A 21051-nucleotide genomic window follows, 5' to 3' on the forward strand; every position below is an offset into this window, starting at 1 on the left:
GTATCACGAGAGCACAAGATGCCGCTCTGTCTCACTTTCATCGACTTGAAGAAGGCCTTTGACTCAGTTGAGACGGAAGCGGTCGTGGAAGCCTTGGACAACCAAGGCGTTCCCACTCAGTACATAAAGGTGCTTCGAGAGTTGTACAGTAACTTCACGACCGGAATCTCGCCATTCTACAAGAATATCATCATTGACGTGAAGAGGGGGTTCGACAGGGTGATACAATCTCACCCAAAATATTCACAGCCACCCTCGAGAACGCAATGCGAAAGTTGGAATGGGACGACATGGGAGTGAAGATCGATGGTCGGCAGCTACACCATTTGCGCTTTGCTGATGACATCGTACTGATAACACCTAGCATCAGCCAAGCGGAACGAATGCTGACCGAATTCGCCGAAACATGTGGATGCATCGGTCTTGAGCTGAATCTTCAAAAGACGATGTTCATGCGGAACGGATGGATCTCGGATGCCCCATTCACGCTCAACGGAACGAACATATCCGAATGCACCAGCTACGTCTATCTGGGTCGGGAATTGAACATGATGAACGACCTGGCCCCCGAGCTGGGCAGGAGGAGAAGAGCGGCTTGGGGAGCGTACAAGAGCATCGAGGACGTAGTGAAGAAGACCAAGAACACCCGGCTCCGTGCTCACCTCTTCAACACCACCGTACTTCCTGCTTTGACCTATGCCTCAGAAACCTGGGCACTTCGCAAGCAGGAAGAAAACGCGGTGAGCGTTATTGAACGCGCAATTGAGAGAGTGATGCTAGGAGTATCCCGTTCCAAGCAAGTGAGAGACGGGATTCGAAGTTCTCTCCTACGTCAGCGATCGAAGATCAGAGACGCCGCCGCGTTTGCCAAGGAAAGTAAAATAAGGTGGGCCGGACACGTGATGCGCTTTAACGACAACCGTTGGACCAGAGCCGTGAGCGACTGGATTCCCCGCGATATTAAGCGCAATACAGGAAGACCGCCGACCCGATGGTCAGATTTCTTCACGAAGTCCTTCAAAGAAAATTACGATGCTCTTCGTGTCCCACGCGAAAGGAGGAACCACTGGGCTACTCTGGCATGCGACCGGGACAAATGGAAGAATTACTGGCGCCCGCTCGACCGGTTCGAAGACCAACGGGAGTCAAGGTGATCAAGGTGATCGTAGATTGCAGAAACGGGTGGGATCCCGCTCATTTCTTTCTAATCGCCGTAAAAACTGCTCGGAGATACAGCTTCGAGCATTCCGGGGCGCTACTTTCCACAACGAGTTCTACTGAAGCGCGCCAGCCTTGTGCACGCGCCGCATCTTCCGGGTCGTTTTTTAGGCAATTAAGAGAACATGGACGGAATCACCTTCTTCCCCACAATCTACGACCCCGTATAGGCGCAACCTAACTAACCCGTACCACCCCAGATTCGTGAGGTGATGCCTTTAACTGTGCTCAACTATGCAACGAAAGCACCACCTTTTCCTACTAAGTTTTGCATTTCACATCATAAATGAACTCAAAGAAATCAAAGATAAGGAAATAGATGAACAGATAGATATGAATTAATTGACAGATTTAGACAAAATCTGGAAAAAATCTTCATCAGTCTCTCTACAGCAGACCATGAAATGGATGCTGGTATCTTTCGTGGGTCAGGATAGGGTTCAGAGTGTAGATTACGAGGCTGAACGTGTCCATGTTTAATCCCCCTAATGATTCTAGAGAAAACTAAAAGAAAAATGCTTTACACTCCGTACACGCGCAGCGTCTGTGAGCCTTTTCCCACGCCGTTTTTCAAAACGAAGTGGAGAAACAGAGCGTGAACACGCTCATACTCTTCACACACACCTTTGTGGTATGGTGCCGAAAAATTATTGCTTATACTAAGCAACCATTTCCAGGATGATCCCGGATGTGAGGTGGATTTGCTTGGAAAAAATGGTATCATAACGGCCACATACAGCTGCAACTCAGAGGATTTTTGCAACACAGTCTTTAATATGATGGTATGATCGTCTTTATTGTCAGCGCTTTTCAGCGATGAGACGTCTTCCGTGCTAGTTCATCATGGGTGTAACAATCGTGCACTGGAATTATTTTCTACCGTTTCTAACCATTATCAGTCTAATCACGCGTTCGCACGGCAGAGAATTCGTCATTGTGGAAGCCACATATATTCGCAAATGCATTATTTGTAACTTGCAAGTACAAAACCATCATGAATTACATAGGTTAATTACATAGGTGTATAACGTATATTCTAAACTTTACTATCGAGTGACAAAATGGATAGATGTAGTGTAGCGGTTAGAGGTTCCCCTTCCTGCACGACCGATCGGAGGTTCGAATGCGCCCTAGGGTTCGCCAAGCCTTTCATCCCTCCGGGTCGATAAATTGGTACCAGCCTTGTCTGGGAGGAGAAAAACACTGACTTGACATATCGGCTAGCCACCGCAAGTCATTGTATGGATTAGTTACACATTAGTAAACCTCAAACTCTTCTGAATTGAAGTGAACTGGGCTGTGGCTGCATGATCAAAAATTCTAATCCGCATTAGTGCTAACCAAGTCTTTCATTCCCGACGTCGATAAATTAGTACCACACTTGTCTGTGAAGATGAAAACTCTGACTTGATTCATCAGCTAGCTCCTGCATACCACTGTAGAGGCTACTTACACGTTCGTAAACCTCAAACGAGTGATGCGAAGTGGACGCGGTGGAGGATCCCAAGCGGATTGATTAACGCCAGACACTTTACCATCCATCCTTTAACTATTCTGAATTGAAGGCATCACCCCACGAATCTGAGGTGGTACGGATTTCAGGTGGAGTATTCGTATACGGAATCGTAGATTATGGAGAGGTAGGTGATTCCGTCCATTTCTTGCTAATTGGCGTAAAAAACGGCCCGGAAGATGCGACGTGTGCACACGGCTGGCACGTTCCAATCGGACTCGTTGTAAAAAATAGGGCGCCGGAACGCTCGAAGCCGTATCTTCCGGGCCGTTTTTTTACGGCAATTAGGAAGAAATAGACGAAATCACTCCCCTCTCCTTAATCTACGATCCGTACAGTAATACTCCACCTGAAATCCGTACATCTCAGATTCGTGGGGTGATGCCTTTAAAGTCGGACGCGTAGGCACTTCCCAAACGGCTTGATAGACGCCGTGCACTTTACCATTCATCATCTAATTCCTAATGATATTCCTTTCCTGATAGACAACCAAAAATTGAGATGAAGTTCAAGTTGTTGACATCTACAACGGCATAGCGCACAAACTGTGACACCGAACGATACGAACGAAGAGGAACAAGGAGTTTATTCCAAAAATGTCCAAGAGATGTAACAAAGATACCCCATGCTCATAGTTGAAAAGAACATAAATGATTTTTGAAGGAACTACTAATCTGCCTGTTAGAGTTATGTTACACAACACAGATAAACATGACAAGGATCTTTTCTCCTCTTATATCACTTTTTAACATGTATCAAGATTGTACGATTGTGTACCTTATTTCGTTGGTTTCTTTAAAGGTTGACCTAGAAAAAATCAGCTACGTGCAAGAAAAGCAACTACAGGCAACTGCCATTCTTCGCGCAATTCGTAGAGCACAAGCAGAACCGGTTAATCGTGACTTTCAGCGGCAAAAAAGTTGGTTTGAAGAGATTCAATATGAATGATTTACGCTACGTTTTCCATTTATTCAGGAACACCCTTGTATATTGTTGCTGTACTCATGACTTCACTAATGGTAAGCAGTTTCGCGCATTTTGCAAGTATTGGCCCGTCGTTCTTTGCAAAAGTCTCAAGAAAGTTAAAGATTGTTTGAATGTCTTACAAATCAAATCATGCCAACTTTATCCCTTTTTATTTCAATAAAAATTACTTTCACCAAGAGAAACGAACACATTGAACACCTGACATTTGCATTATATCAATAGAATAATAACCGAAAAGGTCCCACAATAAAAGCATATCACAAGCAAGATATCCAAGATATATACATACATTGATAATTGTTACAATTCCCCTGCGCGTGCACTACAAAATACGCAAGCCTTCTGAAAAAAAAGGCTACCAAAAAGAAGTACTTTTCTCGGATTTGTTTGTTCTCGGAAAGGAGCGCATAGGAAGAATATTTTCTCACCACCTAAATATCTTTAGTTTATAATGATGAAGAAGTAATATTTTGATCTTGTTCCACAGAGGCTGCTTATCAAGAACAGAATGGGTTGTATAATCTAAGTGTTAGAACCATGTTGGCTCTTATTCTCTATTTTGTGAGCTTTGAGTACTTATTCATTGCATAGTTTCTTTTTTTTTTTTTGTAAGACTTCTTAAATCTTGTAAGACTCCTGCAGTGATTTTGTGTACAACTAAAAATTGTGTGAAATCGGTGATGTTATATCGTACTTAGCTATATCCCACTCCTTTCGTTGACTACTCGAAAAGGGTTTGGTTGCGTGGAACGACATAATCTGGACATCACTATATGGAAAAGGAGTTCATCCGAGGATAATTCGTCTTCTGTCGAACATTTACACATCTGCTGGCGTTACATTTGAAATATGAGGCACCAAATTCCTATCAACGCTAAACGAGGTGTTCGACGAGGAGACCCTTTCTCTCGTGCCCTCTTCAATGCCGTTTTGGCAACCATCTTCCATAGCTTAGCTTGGAGAAATAGAGAAACGAACATAAATGGGATCCGTTTAAATCATCTCAGATAAGCTGATGATGTAGTTCTCTTCGCTCACAAACCACAGGAACTCCGCTTAATGCTTTAAGAAATGAACGACAAAAGCAAAAATGTGCGACTGAAAATCGATAGATCTCCTGAACATTACTGGAACAACTTCATCTTGCTCAATGCATATCTTTTCATAGGAGCTAAATACACGAACTTCTTCCGGTTGGAACACATTCAATCGATTCCCTGCATATTTTACAGACAGAAGATTACCAATGAAGTTCAAACGTCGATTTTATACAAAATGGGTGGAACCTTGTCGTCTTTCCGGATGCGAAACGTGAACGACAAAAACCCATAATCTGAAACAGATAGTCCAACGGCAGATAATGAGAAGAATGCTTGATGCAACTCTTTTCATGCCTCGTACGATACTTGGTTGGAAAATACTGCAAAACCCCCAGATATCAGGGTTAGAGGGATTGGAAGAAAATGATCGCGGGCCAGAAAGACACTACAAAACGCGAGGTGCTACAGAATACAATCGATAGACGAAGATGATTACCAAATGGCGACCATGGATGGGCATTGGAAGCGACACGTTGGCCGACAAAAAACAAGATGGAGAGACCCGTTGGCATTTGGATTTGGAGAGGCATGAATGCAAGCCGTCACCACTGGTGTGAGCAGATGGAGACGGAGCATGCAACGACACATTGTAACATTGTGATATCGTTTAATAAATAAATAATTATCGTACTTGTTCTCAAAGTGGCTCTGTTATTTCGGAATTAATATTTTATTTTGCTATTGACATAAAACTTACTTACCTTACTTCATGACGAGATTACCGGTAAATGGGTCAGGAAATCAGGAAGAGTTTTGAGGATATGATGAGTCGATTTGTCGCATAAACTGTCTGTGCAAGTGTGGCAAGTGCATCTTCTGATTTTCCATAAGAAAACCACACCTTAAGCTGCACGCTTACGTCCCAATGTAACGAGGTAACGATGTCAATACGAAGGCGGTAGCCCAGGGAACAATTCTTCCATGGCCTGTTGTGTTCCCAGTAACACTATGTTTTGAAAAAAAAATCAAGAATCAACAGCCAGTCTTTATAACTGCATTCTTCAATCATCAATATTTCAGAAGTGACATTCATTTCACTCCCATTTGAGCCCGATACGGCCGCACTTTTCTCGTAAGTGGAAAGTGGGGAAAACTAGTGCCCTCTGTCGACACTGGTTTTCAAAATAATGGTAATATACAAAGCTTTGCAAAATCCTTACTGTCCTGTCCCGACAATAACTTTGGTTTAGAAAGGGCAGCAGGAGTTAAAGAAAAGTGTACAGAAAATCACTGTATCGAAGGAGGAGAAAGTCACACGAGAGAAAGACAAGAAATCGAAGGAGTCATCAAAAGCAGGGAAAAAGGGAGCAACGAAAGAGCTGAAGGAAGTAAACAAAGCAATACATAAGGACGAGAAAAAGAGAGAGAAGAGAGCATTAGCAGAAAGCAAAGACAAAAGAAAAGAAGAGAAGGATAAGCAAAAAAAATCGGTTCTCAAGAAAAGTAAAATGAAGGGAAAGTAAGATCTTCAATGTACGGTGTAAAATAAACCAACTTTAGAAGAATGCGAGCTGTAGAATTTCCATTAGCTGAGAATCAGTGAGTAGCACATCTTAGTCATGTGTCGATGAATCTTTGTACAAAGGCAAAGCGCATATAATACAGTGCAGTTTCGACATACCACTATCTATTAAGATAAACTTCTAATACACTAAACGAAGCCAGACCAAATGCATCGTCTTCCTTATTTCTACGTCAATTTTTGACTTCGCTGAGCATTGTCAAGAAGTGAGCTCATAATCTATGAACAAAATTGCTGATGAGACGTAGAATCCAAATACAAGAAGAAGTTACAACTACTTAGGCTCCAAAATGAAGTTAACAGACGCGATAGCTCATCTTTAAGAAGCCGTGATCGTCAACAAAACAACACCACAACGTGACACAGTTCGATCGACAATCATCAATTGTTGAAAACGCGCACAAACTAGGTTATCGCGCTTCTGATTTTGCTCGGAACTTCTAGGTGTAGCGCAGTCGGTAAGAGGTTCCCCTGTGGCTGAAGCATGATCGATTTCGGAGGTTCGATTTCGCTCTAGTGCAAGTTAACCACTTCATCGCTCCGACAAATTGGTACCAGACATGTCTGGGAGAAAAAACACTGACTCGATAAATCGGCTAGCATTCGCAAGCCATTGTACAGGCTAGTTTCGCATTCGTAAACCTCAAACAAATCTGAAATGAAGTGAATGCGGTAACGCATCCCAAGCAGATTAACTTGGGATGTGCCACCATTGATTACCGCCAAACACTTTATCCTGAAAATGATAAAATTCTCACCTTGCAAAAGTTCCGCAAGCTCAGATAATGATTTGCCTGCGGGCTTACATGTTCTAACATGTTCTTTCCTGTTTGGAGAATATCAGCTTAGGACGTTACAAGTATGCATTATTCTTCCTTTCGAGGGCATCCAATGGTTGGAGCCTAGAGGAGAAGCCTGATGTATACTTGTAACGTTCTGACCTGATATCTCCCAAAGAACTAAGAACATGTTGGAAGCCTGCAGGGAAGTCATTATCTAAGGCTGCAGAACTTTCATAAAGTGCGAATTCTATATGTTTGTCAGTTTATTCTTTATTCTATATGTTTGTCAGTTTATTCTTTGTCGGCGATTTGAGGACACGGTCGCCTCTTCCATAGTTCCACATAGTAATCAGAGTGAAATCAAGACGATTCAGCAAGTTACCTGCATCTGCTTTTGCGCTAAGCAAATGATGAATTCCTGTTACTTCTCCATTATATACTGCGACTGTGAGCGGGTGTGGCGCTCACAATATAATGGAGAAGTAACAGGAATTCATCATTTGCTTAGCGGGTGTGGCGCAGTTAGAGGTCTGTTGTACCCACATGGTCAAGGGTTCGAAACCACCCTAGTGCAAACCAAGCCTTTCATCCTTCCAGGGTGGGTAAATTGGCCACCCTGGAAGGATGAAACCTATCTGGGTGGACGAAAACACTGACTTGACTATCGGCTGGCCCCGTGAGGCCTACACGCGTTCCAAAACCTCAACGATTACGAATTGCAGTAAAACACGCTGGCGCATTCCAAGTAGATGGATACACCAGCGACTTCACCCTTTATCTTTTTATGTTGTCATTCGTTTATTGTTATTAAATCCTCGGACCTTTCTGTTTAGTTCAATCACTTCGCACGAAATCGCCAACACGCGCTCCAAAACCTCAACGAACTCCAGTACAACGCGTTGGCGCATCCTAAGTGGATTGATACGCCAATAATGACATCAGGAGCGACTGCGTGAGTGACGTGTGTGAGCGACTGCGCTCGAAGTGGCGTGGTTGTGTTGGTAAGGATCGAGGTAGGACCATTGGCAGCTTTGCTCGGACTACAGCGACGAGTGATGCTAGCGAGGGTCTCCCTCAATTCCAATTGTTGCGCTTCATCGCGCCGCCTTGAGCACCGCCGTTTGCACAACTGCACGGATCATGAGGTCGTTTTGACAGGGCTGTAACTTATAGTTCCAGATGCAAGCACATAAAAATACATCAATCCAGAGTTGGATACAGTAATCCGCGAGCATATGATGTGAGATTTGTCACGAATGTCCAATGCGGACACTTCCGACACTTCAAACAATTCTAAATAGGCAACCCTAGAATCAGAGCATATCATTTCTATACAAATGATATGCTCCGATCATATAGCACTATCGTTTGTGGGCACTTGGAAGGATGGAATAGCAACTTAATGACTTAATCGGCGGGCTGATATTATCGTCTGACGTGATTGTCCGTATCTTCGCCGGAGTATGTCGTCTTTCAACATAGCTCTGCCCAACCTTCGTGATCTTCTGCAAGAGCTTGCACAGAATCAATCTATTCGCCGCTATTCCATATCCTGCGAAACCCTACGTCTCGCATAAATTCCCCATCAGCGTTGCCAGTGTCCTCTTTTCACCCCCTCAGTCCAGAACATTCGTTTTGGGCTAGGTGGCTTTTTCCGGCTTAAATCCGAAATACTCCTCAGAACATGTTGAACGAGGCAATTTGCACGTCTCCTCGAAATATGTCCGAAGAAGGTTTTCTGTAGCTATTTTCGATGGCGGCGCAAGATGTTGGTACCTTCCTCATGTCAATCGCCGGTACACCAAATCGATTTCCGCGTCAAAGTCTTCATTGTGGCGTACGTTAGGCCAAAAGTAGCCAACGAGCCGTCTATCTTTCGCATCTTCCTTTCCATGCTATCAAGCCTCTCCATAATCGTAGACGGTGCCGCCTGAGTCTTCGATCCGAACATCATGATTGGTCGAATTGCAGTTTCTACTTCAATGAAGTAGTATAGAAAGTTAATTTCTAGTGAGATGCACTGTTTAGGTTAGGGAGGTGTGTAGATAACACAGATAATAGTCCGACCAACCTTCATGTCTGGTCTTACAAGTTCTTACTTGTTTTTGCAGATGTAGAGGTACGGGGGCCTTCTGAGACACATTATCAAAGGGAGCATCGTTCATGTAGCTTAAAGGCATCATCCCACGAATCTGAGGTGGTACGGATTTCAAGTGAATACGATAGTAGATTATGGAGAGGGGGGTGATTCCGCCCATTTCTCCCTGATTGCGTTTCTCCCTGATAAAAAAAAAACGGTCCGGAAGATGCAGCCCTTGCACAAGGCTGGCGCGCTCCAATCGAACTCGTTGTAGGAAAGAGCGTGCCGGAACGCTCGAAGCCGTATCTTCCGGACAAAGTTTTAGAGCAGTTAGGAAGAAATGAACGGAATCACCTTTCTCTCCATAATCTACGACTCCGTATAGGCATAACCCACCTGAAACTGATTATGTACTGCTACCACAAAAGATGACGGAAGGAGTAGTTAACGATGTCAAAGTCAAACTTAGGCAAAAACGATGGATTGACTCACTCACGACTCACAATCACACCTGTGAGAGCAGAGTAGAGAACAAAACACACGCTTGGGAAACAAGATCGTAAAAAGAAACAAGAAAGATTGACCTCACTTTCCTTGAAGGTAGGGAAGAAAACGATGGTCAACATCAAATGATTTATTATTTGGTATGTGTTTTTCTGTCGAAAGAGTCCGTGCGGTGTGTGCCATTGCACACATGATACATGCATATCTCATGCCTTAAAAGCAACGTATTACGATATTGACGTAGTACGGAAACTCCAGGGAACCCTTAGAGTTTGGGCTGCAGATTACGGAAACTATAGTAGGGCTGAATCCTACTCGTTTTAAAAAACGGCATTTGTTTCTACGACGTACGTTAGAACACATCCCTTTATGCACGCTCCTGTCCCTTCAGCAGCCTACTCATTGCTTTTTTGAATAGGCTGCCAAGGAGACATCTTAATCTTTGACTGCTCGGTCTTGGACGTAGTGAGTGCACGAGGATGGTCCGTTCCAACTTTTCTCGTAAGAAAGAAAGCCGTCTTTCGTGCCGTTTTTTCGACGATTAGAGGAAATTGAGCGGAACTTTGTCGAGTTCCGTGAGGTTTTCGTACTATGTCAATTTCATGATATGCTGCCTTTATGCTCGCAAGTTGCAGCCCCTGAGTTTTCTTTGGGTTGATGCAGTTTTATAATTCTTCGTTCCAATTGATGTCCATCAAGCTTTTCGCTTTTTTGAGAAACAATGTAGAAACAACTGCTCGTCAACAAACTAAGTGGCAGGCTAAAATTTAAAGTGAAGAACTCCGCAAATCTCTACCAGTTATAGTCGGGACAAAACGACATGAAACTCGGTGCACTTGTGTAAGCGGCTATGCTCCGATAATTTTGACCCAGCCTTAACTAAAATTGTCCTTTTCGTAACATCCTTTTATTTCCATTTCAAAATGTTGGCACTGATAAAGGATAAGCCGAGCTTCTTGCTGGAAATGTGTCACTAATGTCACAACATATTAAAATATTGAGTTGATTTCATATCTAGCACTTTGAGATGTACCGCAGAAAAATATACTTTTCCTTTTCTTTTCCAAATCATACAATACAGCATCAGGAAAATATGATAGGGGGACTTTAAAAAATATAAGGTGTTTGGCGTGAAAGGCGTCACCCCACGAATCTGGAGTGGTACAGATTTCCGGTGGAGCACTCGTATACGGGATCATAGATTATTGAGAGAAGGGTGATTCCGTTCATTTCTTCCTAATTGCCGCAAAGAACGGCCCGGAAGATACGGCTTCAGGCATTTTGGCGCACTATTTTCCACAAGGAGTTCAATTGGAGCGCGCCAGTCTTGTGCACGAGCACATCTTCCTGGCTGTTTTTTACGGCAATTAGGAAGAAATGGACGGAATCACCGCGCTCTCCATAATCTACTATGCCGTCTACGAATACTCCACCTGAAATCCGCACCATCTCAGATTCGTGGTATGCTGCCTTTAATCAATCTGTTTCGGATGCCCCCAAGGCATTCAAGTTCGATCCATATTCGTTTGAGGTATTCAGTCTGCACTCGATCTACGGACGTAAAAAGTTGAATAGTGAAAGAATTATTCAAGTGCGAAAATGACTGCAAATTTATCAACGTTGTGCGAAAAAATGTACCGTTAGTGCAAGATACCAGATAAATAGGAACCAGACTGTAAATGGAACCATAGCACGTCTGCCTCTTTCTTTTCGAATACATCATGTTTCAGGCCTGAAAAACCTCAAGTGAAAACAGGAGGCAGCGCAGAAAAAGCGAAACCTTCGAAAAGGTTATATTTTGGTACTGAATTTGGTAGAAGCGACATTTTTTGAGAATTAAATAGAAACAGAAAAAAGGAAAATTAAATAGTGTAGATGCGATAGTATTTTTGGGAAAAGTTCTGCGTGAGTGATTTCCTAAATTACAGGTCAGGTCTACAACAGAAAAGCAAAATTGTACCCCCCAAAGATAAGCAAGGGTGAGTGCTTTATATTGGTGACTCAGTTAACGTTTTTGAAGGAAAGATTCTTTCAATAATCATCGATACCTTCGTTAATTCCCGAAAGGAGAGAGTTTATCTTCAGTCCGCCTTTTATTCTCCATCTTATTATCTTCATCTTTTATTTTCAATAAAACGTCTGGTAAAACCCCGGGCATTGTAGCAGCTTTTACGCTAGTATTGATTTCTAGTGTCGAGCTTTTGAGTTTTGACGTATGTATGCGTGTATATGTGTGTTTGTTTGTATGTTTGAAACGGAATTCCATAAAGCAGAGAGAAGAGTTCCACGGTGTCGAACTGGCCCGTCCGCACCAGGAAGCGCTGAGAGGAATTCTACTGCACTGTATTGGTACGACGGCGCCTGAGATTGGAATTAGCAGCATTATTGTGCACAGCAGCGCACAATAATTGTAAGCAGTTTGTTGTAAAGTAAATGAGACACTATGGACCATTTCATGGTTGTGACAATCGTATAGATTACAAACATTGCAGAAGTTTCTTTCAGTGGTCACAGTCATGTTGTTTTGTGTAGGCTACACACGTGCGCAACAACCTACGACATGCAAAGTAGTATTGTCTAATTTTGGTTCCTATGTCTTCTAGATTTCAAGTACCCGCCAGGTAGGTTTTCTCTGTTGTGATCTCTTGGTTTATTGGTTCACATATTTGTTTTTTATATGATCGTGCTGAACTCATGCAAACACACACCTATATTGTGGTTTGTTCACAGATTTAATCCATGCACGCGATTATATGCAATGTTGCAACATCAACATTATTCCTCTTCTCCACGTTTGCTTCGACATCGTTTGCTGTACACTCTGTCATCTTTTGTTGTCGCATGCACATGAACATAGGAAGCATTGCATGTTCTACAGAGAAAGTTCGGTACTTGTAACGTGCTTTTAGAACTAACATGTAAGCTTGCAAGCAAGCGGAGCACCGAATGATTCGCTTGTTCATGTACGTGGCACACAACGAGGGATTTAACTTGTAGACGGTACATCAAACGATGCCAAAGAAAACGTGAACAAAATGCAAAAAGACCTTGAAACATCACATGTAATCGCGTGCATTAGAGACATTATGTACATCTAGGAAGAAAACCACACTATAGAAATATGTATGGAAACGTTCAGCACGAACATATAAGACACAAACATGTAACCACAGAAACCGCAAGAAATAAAACCTACTTGACGGGTAATGAAAATCTAGAGGACCTAGAAATCAAAATAAGACAATATTGTTTTGCATGTCGTAGTTGTGCGGCATGTGTAGGCTGCACACGCAACAACATGACCGACACCTAACCAGGAACCTTCGCAATATTTGTAATCTATAATTCTCCTATGCTCATAACGACTGAATGCAGATTAAAGGCATTACCCCACGAATCTGAGATGGTGCGGATTTCAGGTGGAGTATTCGTATACGGGATAGTAGATTATGGAGAGAGGACTGATGCCGTCCATTTCTTCCTAATTAAAAAACGACCCTGAGGATGCGGCGCGTGCACAAGGCTGGCGCGCTCTAATTGAACTCCTTGTGTGAAATAGCGCGCCGGGACGCCAGAAGCCGTATCTTTCGGGCCGTTTTTTTTAACTTCAATTAGGAAGAAATGGACGAAATCACTCCCTTCTCCTTACTCTACGATCCTGTACACGAATACTCACATGAAATCCGTATCATCTCAGATTCTTGTGGTGATGCCTTTAAAATACACCACCGTCTCTCTCTCTCCGCCTTAGGTCGCCCCAGCTGTTTTTGCAGGATCCTTCAAATATTGGATGGGTCCATGCAGACGGCTGCTTTAATTGTAGGTAGTAGTTTACGTTTAAGATTGACCTAGCACCTTTATCTCTATCAGTATGATGATGACGCTCATGTCAGTTACTCGTATCTAAACTTACATCCGTTAGTATTGGTCGAAGGGGAGACACCACCCCTTGGACCAATACTAACGTCGCGAAATTCAAAGTGGGGCCCGAGTAACTACTTCCTCCGTCTTTCCAGAGGAATTGACTCCGAGAAAACTTGGAAGCGAATACCGTAAGGTGCTTGACGAACTTTTATCATAAAACAGACGAGGAGAATATCATAACAAATCGTAGTACAGCAAACGAAAGGGGCTGTCTTCGAATTTTGAAGTAGGGATTGGAGCTGCAATGCAGGATTTTTGATCCTCATTTCGCAGCTGAACTTGTGTACGTAGGATAACTACATGATCCTAATCTTATATGATGATACATATCTTTTCTTGTTCCTCTCCTTCTCGTTATTCCACTATATATATATATATATATATCTGCGCACAAACACGTAATAAACTAAGCCGGTTATTATATAGCATGATGGCTTCCGTGCATTCGCTGTAGTAAAAATGAGTGCTCTTGTTTAGGACTAAGAGAAGCAGTGAAACTGGTGGTGAGAAGAAGAAAACAGTAAGTTTGACTACTATTGTTACGAAAGTGCCTTGTATATGTACGCAGACTTTCTCTTCCTACAAGAACTAATATAACAGAATCAAATAATCCTCACAATCTATTCACAACTGCTGCAATGTTTCCAAAAAAAAAAATCCACTTGAAGCGCCGCGAAATGCCCGTGGAGCTCTATTGCTTGTGAAAACGTTATCAATAGTCAACAGTTTGCAAAGTCGCAAGTGCGCGCTGTAATTCTAGCTGTAAACTCTGCGGGAAAGTTCTGAGGAAGGAACAAGTGGAGAACATCTGCCTGATTGCCTCCTGGTCCTTTTTGTCGTGCGTTAGTCGAATGCACTGTAACGATTTGGGCCACTTGGCGCGCAAAAACATAAGCTCGTACTGTGGGAAGGACAGAAAGTTTGAGCAAAGCAGTCATGATCATTCTGTCCAGCGCCTCTCTTTAATGCTCTACAATCCTTTTTTAGCTATGTTGTGCTGTTTTAGCGGTGCTTGTGATTACTGCTTAAGGCAGTTCTGAAACTAATATCAGAAGGTAGAAGTCGTCCAACGTTCGCTTCAGTCAAATTGAAACCATCTTTAGACCATTTTTTGCGCTCAAACCCTTCAGATCTATCTTCAGCACTGCCCTAAGTAGAGTTAATGTCCGAAGAGTTCGTATCCAGAGTGTATTTAGAAATTCCGAGAAAGAGTTTGGCTTAGACAGCGAAAACCTAGAAAAAGGGTGAAATATAGGAAATCAAGAAAACGAAATCTGAAAGGAATGAAAAAGAACTCGGTAAGAAAACGGTTCAATAAAAGATTACTTCATCGTATAAGCATTTGAAAGTAGAGGATCGCAGGATAAGTGCTGTGATTGTACGAACGTTGAACGACTCCTGCTTAGCTTACAGTTACAGTGGGCGTATACGAAAACAAGCCATTCGCTCCAAATTTAGTATTTCTGCGTGATAAGGGAAGATAAAACCTGGTTAGCTGTCTGAAGTTGCTGAAAAACTCTGAAAGTCCCAGAAAAGCCAGCGATAAGAGATACGCTGCATCCATCCGTAGTCGGTGTCATATTATGTTCGAAAGGTGACCGCTATTTCTTCGATTGGGATGAGGCAAAGGAAAGGAGTTCAGAGGAACAGCGAATCGCTGTTATCCTGCAGAACACAGTCGGCAAGAATTAAGCGTGGTGATGAGACACGACCCTCTCGAATACGATCTCCCTTCCTTTTCTTCTTCTCCTGCTCCTCCAATGCCCTTGTGACAGGATTCGGTTTCTGCCAATTCAATTTTTCATATGGGAAGCTTAAAAAAAAGAATTGAAACTTAGCCGAGGAACAAATGGCAATTGAGGAACTTCGTAGCTCACAGAAACGAAGGAACGAAGGAACACCAAATAGTAAAAGAAGCAAATTTACTGAAATGTTGTTGAATTATTGGTACTAAAATATTTTCATTCCTTTTTCTTCCAAAATCTATGAAACATTTTTAAATGCTGATTAAAGCACACAATATGACAAAAAAGAGGAGAATCAAGTGCGTAAGTCGAATCAGAGAAAAACGACAAACAAAGACCGAAAAAGTCAACATTTTGTTCTCACAATATGATAATGGGACGACTCGGCTTCGAGACTTCCCTGAGTCAAATTCTTGCGATGAAGCTACGACCTTAAAGCGACTTCTAAAGGATGAAGAATTTATTTATACATTTATTTATACATTTTATATGATGTTTAGCAGTTTAGAAGTGGATTTATGGGATTTAATGAACAAAAAAGCTCAAATTCTGTTCACATTACTAGGTCTGGGACATTGCGAGTCACTTCGTCATAAGAGGACTAAAAGAAAAACTTTGCTTGGTTTTTTAGAGAAGAAAGTTTACTTCTCAGTTTAAAACAGTCATACCGCTTTTATTTCAGCTCCTAGTCTTTTTGGAGTTTGGATGGGATCAATGTGACTGTCTCATCAAAAATATGGAAAGACCGCGAGGTCGTGAAAATCGAGTGATCTATTATGATGATCTAGTAGCTGACCTGGTTGAGAAAATCCTCGACTACAAAATACTGAAAGAAGATTTGCTTCGCACTAAGGTGCTCTGAGTTATTGAATTTTATTAATGATCACACTCTTTTCGTCGCGCATGTGAAAGTTGATTTTGGAATGTTTTACCATTCCAGAAAAATAGGACAGCGTGTTAAAAAATCACCATATATTGGGATATGGGGACTAAGGAAACCTGTATGCAAAATTTCTTCCTTCCGTGGGAAAATTTTAAATTTTGTCAAATCAAAATTCTAGAAAGACTAGGAGGTGGGACAAACAGCGATGTTACTGTTTTCCAGGACAAAACTTCTTCTATAAACTACCTAGATTTTTTCTTCTTGTCCTCTTACAACGAAATTATTCGCGGACTCCCACACGTAACAATATGCACAGAATCTGAGTTTTTTCTATTAAATTCCATTAAATCCACCTTCGAACTGCTTACAACTACTATAAAAGTATCTATAAATTCTCCTTCCTTTAAAACTGCTTTCAAGATTCTTACGCTTCTGCAAAAATTTGTTTCAGCAGGGTGTGGAACTCGCATAGTCCCATTTCACATTGCCGAAGTAAAATGTTTATTTTTTTGGTTCTTTTCCCATTGTTCTTCTGTAATTCAACCTGTGCACCTGACACAGTCATATATGAGAGGTCGTGTCCCATCATCACGCTTGACTGTGCCAACCTGAAATGAGCTGCTTCAGCCGTTCTCGTTTCGAGAGCGTAGATTATGGAGAGGAGGGTGATTCCGTCCATTTCTTCCTAATTTGAAAAAAACGGCCCGGAAGATGCGGCGCGTGCACAAGGTTGGCGCGCCCCAATCGAACTCGTTGTAGAAAGTAGCGCGCCGGAGCGCTCGAATTAGTATCTTCCGGGCCGTTTTTTACGGCATTTAGGAAGAAATAGACGGAATCACCCTCCTCTCCATAATCTACGACTTCGTGTGGTCATAACCCACCTGAAACTCGCACCACCCCAAATTCGTGGGATGATGCCTTTAACTTGACAACTATCGCGCAGTAATCGTCGATATCTCTTTTCAAAATTTTTCCAAGTTCGTTCTCTCAGTATCACAGCTTCATAGGATAGAAACTGATTCTTTAAAAGAATCAGCCATACGAATCTGTTGTGGTACGGATTTCAGGTGGAGCACTCGTACACGAGATCGTAGATTATGGAGAGAAGGGTGATCCCGTCCATTTCTTCCTAATTGCCTCAAGATACGGCCCGAAAGATACGGCTTCGGGTGTGCCGGCGCGCTATTTTCTACAAGGAGTTCGATTGGAGCGCGCCAGCCTTCTGCTCGCCGAATCTTCCGTGCCTTCTTTTACGGCAACTAGAAAGAAATGGACGCAATCACCCCCTCTCCATAATCTACTATTCGGTATACGAATATTCCACCTGAAATCCGTACCACCTCAGATTCATGGGGTGATGCTTTTAAGTTCATAGGCAGAAACATATTAATATTATATTTATAATAGATATTAATTATTATTTTCGATATTCGATATTATTATTATACAAATATTCATAGACGAGTGGAAATATTATCTTCATCAACTCTATTCCCGTTGTTCTTCGAATTGATCAAAGAGGCTCAAATAATCGTAATTTGTCCCGATCTTGTTTAGTTGTTCATTGACTTCTCCTTCGCGAGAGGTTCGAAGAGTATCAAATCTTTCTTTGAAGGGCGCTGTGTAGAGGGCTGGTCATTGAGTGGGTGCTCTTGATGTAACGCGATCAATATTTTGTGAGCCTCACGGCTTCAGGGCTGTCGTTGTTGATGAAACCTATCACGTGCTTGGAGAGCTAATTTTACTTTCCTTGGCAAAAGCGGCATCCTTTCTAATATTTTATTGCTTACGTAGTATAGAATCCATTCTTTCTTTATTCTCAGCATCACTCAGTCGCTCGAGCGTTCAGTGGCGTTGACCGTATTTTCTTTCTGCTTACAAAATCCTCACGTTTCCGAAACATAGCTCAGAGCGAAAAGTTAGCTGGTGTTAGGGAGGTGAACATAGAGATGGGTTTTCCTTGTCTTTCTCAATACATCTTCGATGCTCTTTTAGGAGAGACCTCTAAAGAATTTTCCGCTCATGTTTCTGCGTTTGCCTAAAAAAGGTTATGTTAGGTTTGAAAAAAAAAAAAAACTTGGATTTTACAGGATGTTGACTATCCTCATCCCCGCAACTTTTGAGGAAAAATGTTATTATGATGTGTAGTAAAAGAAATTTTCACGTGAACTAAGAGAAAAAGGTGCTTGTATTTGATGACTTCAGGTTACGTACACATATGAACTACCTCGTTAAAAAGTGAAAACATTCATGCAAGATTTTCTCCAGAAAATTCCAATAAATTTGTTTGATTTTTTTTCAAAACAGCTAAGTAGCTGGTGAATTATATCCTAGGCATATAAAAAACTTCTATGATTATTGATGTAGAGCAGAACGTTTTTCAAGAAGCGTACGATGCTGCTTATGATTGATGGTAGGGTCAGCTATTGGGGCACAGTCGACGGTGAATCTCCCTATGATACACTGCATCACTAACTGCTCAGGCAAGGCATTATCGGTGACATGGTCGCAATTATACGAGACCCTCTTCACAGGCTGTCTCCTATACGCTCTCTAACCCTTTCGTTTCCTCCTGTCCATCAGAGGGGTTGGATCGTTCTTCATGTTCATTCCCGACCCAGATAAACGCAACGTGCAATCGGATATGTTCGTTCCGTTGAGCGTAAATTCGAGACCCATCCATTTCACATGAACACAGTCTTTTGCAGATTCAGCTGAAGACGTGCATCCACATGTTTTGTCGGATTCAACTAGCATTCGCTCCGCTTGGCTGATGTTAGTTGTTATCAGAGCGAAGTAATCAGCAAAGCGCAAATGGTGTAGCTACCGACCATCAGCCTTTAATCGCAGGTCGTCCCATGTCTCCTCTCACGTGGATGACGACACTCCTGCAGAACACCGAAATCCCGGTCGCGAAGATACTGTACAGTTCTCGAAGTATGTTTCTGTGTTGAACAGGGACAGTAGGGAATTTACATTATTTATTCTTATTCAATCGACGACCATCTATCAAAGCAGCTCATGGGATCCGTACGTGCATGACATGCCGTAGGTGATAGCACTGAAATGATTTGCAAAGTTCAAATATGGCGATTTAGATCCGAACGAGACGGCCACTACGATCGAGCTTAAGAGTTCCGTAAACAGAGCATTAAAACACTTTGAAGAGAGACGGTGGTGGCCATGACGAGAACGTTTCAACATTGCCCTCGTCTTTGCAGAATTATGCCGTTCTTGAACACATCTGCTCGCACTTCCCGATTTAAATACGACGTAAACAAAATCCCTCCATTTGTCGCTATTCCATATCTCGGGAGACTTGACGTGCCTCCTGAACTTGTCTTGACTTCTCTATCGATGGAGCCTCACTCGATAATGTTCGACAGCTCAGCGTGACAAATTTGCCAAGAGTTCGTGTTTCCTCTAAGCATTTTCCTATCTCGTAATGAGCTCCGACAGTGCGCTGGACGACAGCTCGCTTTTTGCTATGACCGGATGAACTCCGTCACATAACTGTGTAAGTCATATATATCGTGCCCAGAGCGTATACTCAAATGCCTGACTGCGTTTAATGTAGGCAGGTGCGCCGTGAGCGAGTGACAACTGAACTCAAATGCGAAACACCAATAAACACGATAGATGAAGAACGCTACGAAATTATGCAACAACTTATTACTTCTATTTGCTGTTTCTCATTTACCTCACTTTAAAGTGTGCATTTGATGTTTCGCATTTTTGCTGTGGTACTTGCAAACTATTCGTGCTTCACCTTTGATTCTAGAGAAATTTTTTCACTCGAAAAAAAAAATTCACTGAAAATTCCTTGGAACGTGGCCTTTAATTTGATGGCAGAGAAGAAATTTCCTGCAGTTAAAGGCTGTACATTGCTTGAAACTTTTCCCTGTTTTGCCGACAATTTAATTTCGCCTTGCAACAGTCCCACTTTCCAGCTTTTCTTTTTGTGGACGTGTCAGGGTTTCTCAGCAATTTCGAGAACATAGAAGGCTTCTTTTGGCGAGAAAACAGGTTGTTTGATGAGATGAAAGCGTATTTTTTCCGTCTTTTTTTTGGTTGTATAGTATGTGTACGTACCTTACTTACTTACATCTCTCCTACTCCTTTTTATTTTAACGGCAACTATAGCTGTTGTTCACTCTTTAGTGTTTCAATCCTGACTACGTACTTTCAAAAGTTAACAAGTTATGCTTACTGCCAAATGAATATTATTGAGAAGCGCAGTGTTCAGAAGGATAGGCAGAAAAAAGAAATCTGCTCAGAATATCTCGAAGCAAAGTATATGAGTTCTCAGCGAGAATGAGCCCGCAGAGTTAGTTAACTGAACACTCATGAACATCATGTGTCTAGTATTTGTGAAGAAGAATGAAAACTAGTTATTCTTACTCATTTTTCTAGACTTCCAAATCAGAGAATGTTATAGCTGATAATATGCATGATAATATGCAACCTACTCAACCAGAAGAATTTGACAAGGTTTGGGTTAATTTGTGTATTCAGTAGTAAATCTCTAAAACAACAATTTAACGTTTAGGTTGCCACAGGAGGTGCGTACTACTTAGACGAAGGGGTGAGTGAAAAAGAACGTAATATCACTTTCTTCTCTAATAATTGCTGGTAAATTGTTTTAGCAGGATGAGACGATTGAAGACGCTCCCTCCTTAAAGCGGATTTATCTTCCACCATCTGAATGAACAATGGCACAAACGACAAAATCACACCAATTTGCTTTCTTCTTAGATTCACAAAAATCTTCATATTATACTTGGTGCAAAACT

General features: G+C 42.1%; 1 protein-coding gene across 6 annotated transcripts; it reads left to right on the forward strand.

The window, feature by feature from the left end:
- Positions 1–18: 18 nt before the first annotated feature.
- Positions 19–20967, forward strand: RB195_021017 (uncharacterized protein; the record flags this gene model as incomplete). Of its 6 annotated transcripts, XM_064189643.1 has the most annotated exons (10): positions 7202–7234; positions 7956–8074; positions 11437–11496; positions 11635–11685; positions 14108–14150; positions 14827–14928; positions 16058–16228; positions 20672–20749; positions 20808–20843; positions 20905–20967. In XM_064189643.1, the coding sequence occupies 10 exons, from the start codon at positions 7202–7204 to the stop codon at positions 20965–20967; spliced, it is 756 nt and encodes a 251-aa protein (XP_064045527.1). The 6 variants fall into 6 exon arrangements, with proteins under 6 accessions (XP_064045522.1, XP_064045523.1, XP_064045524.1 ...); XM_064189645.1 differs by lacking the exons at positions 7202–7234; positions 7956–8074; positions 16058–16228 and adding exons at positions 5946–5948; positions 6009–6277; XM_064189646.1 differs by lacking the exons at positions 7202–7234; positions 7956–8074; positions 14827–14928; positions 16058–16228 and adding exons at positions 5946–5948; positions 6009–6277.
- Positions 20968–21051: the final 84 nt, after the last annotated feature.

Source organism: Necator americanus, chromosome II (genome assembly GCF_031761385.1).
Source record: "Necator americanus strain Aroian chromosome II, whole genome shotgun sequence".
Classification (NCBI taxonomy): Eukaryota; Metazoa; Nematoda; class Chromadorea; order Rhabditida; family Ancylostomatidae; genus Necator; species Necator americanus.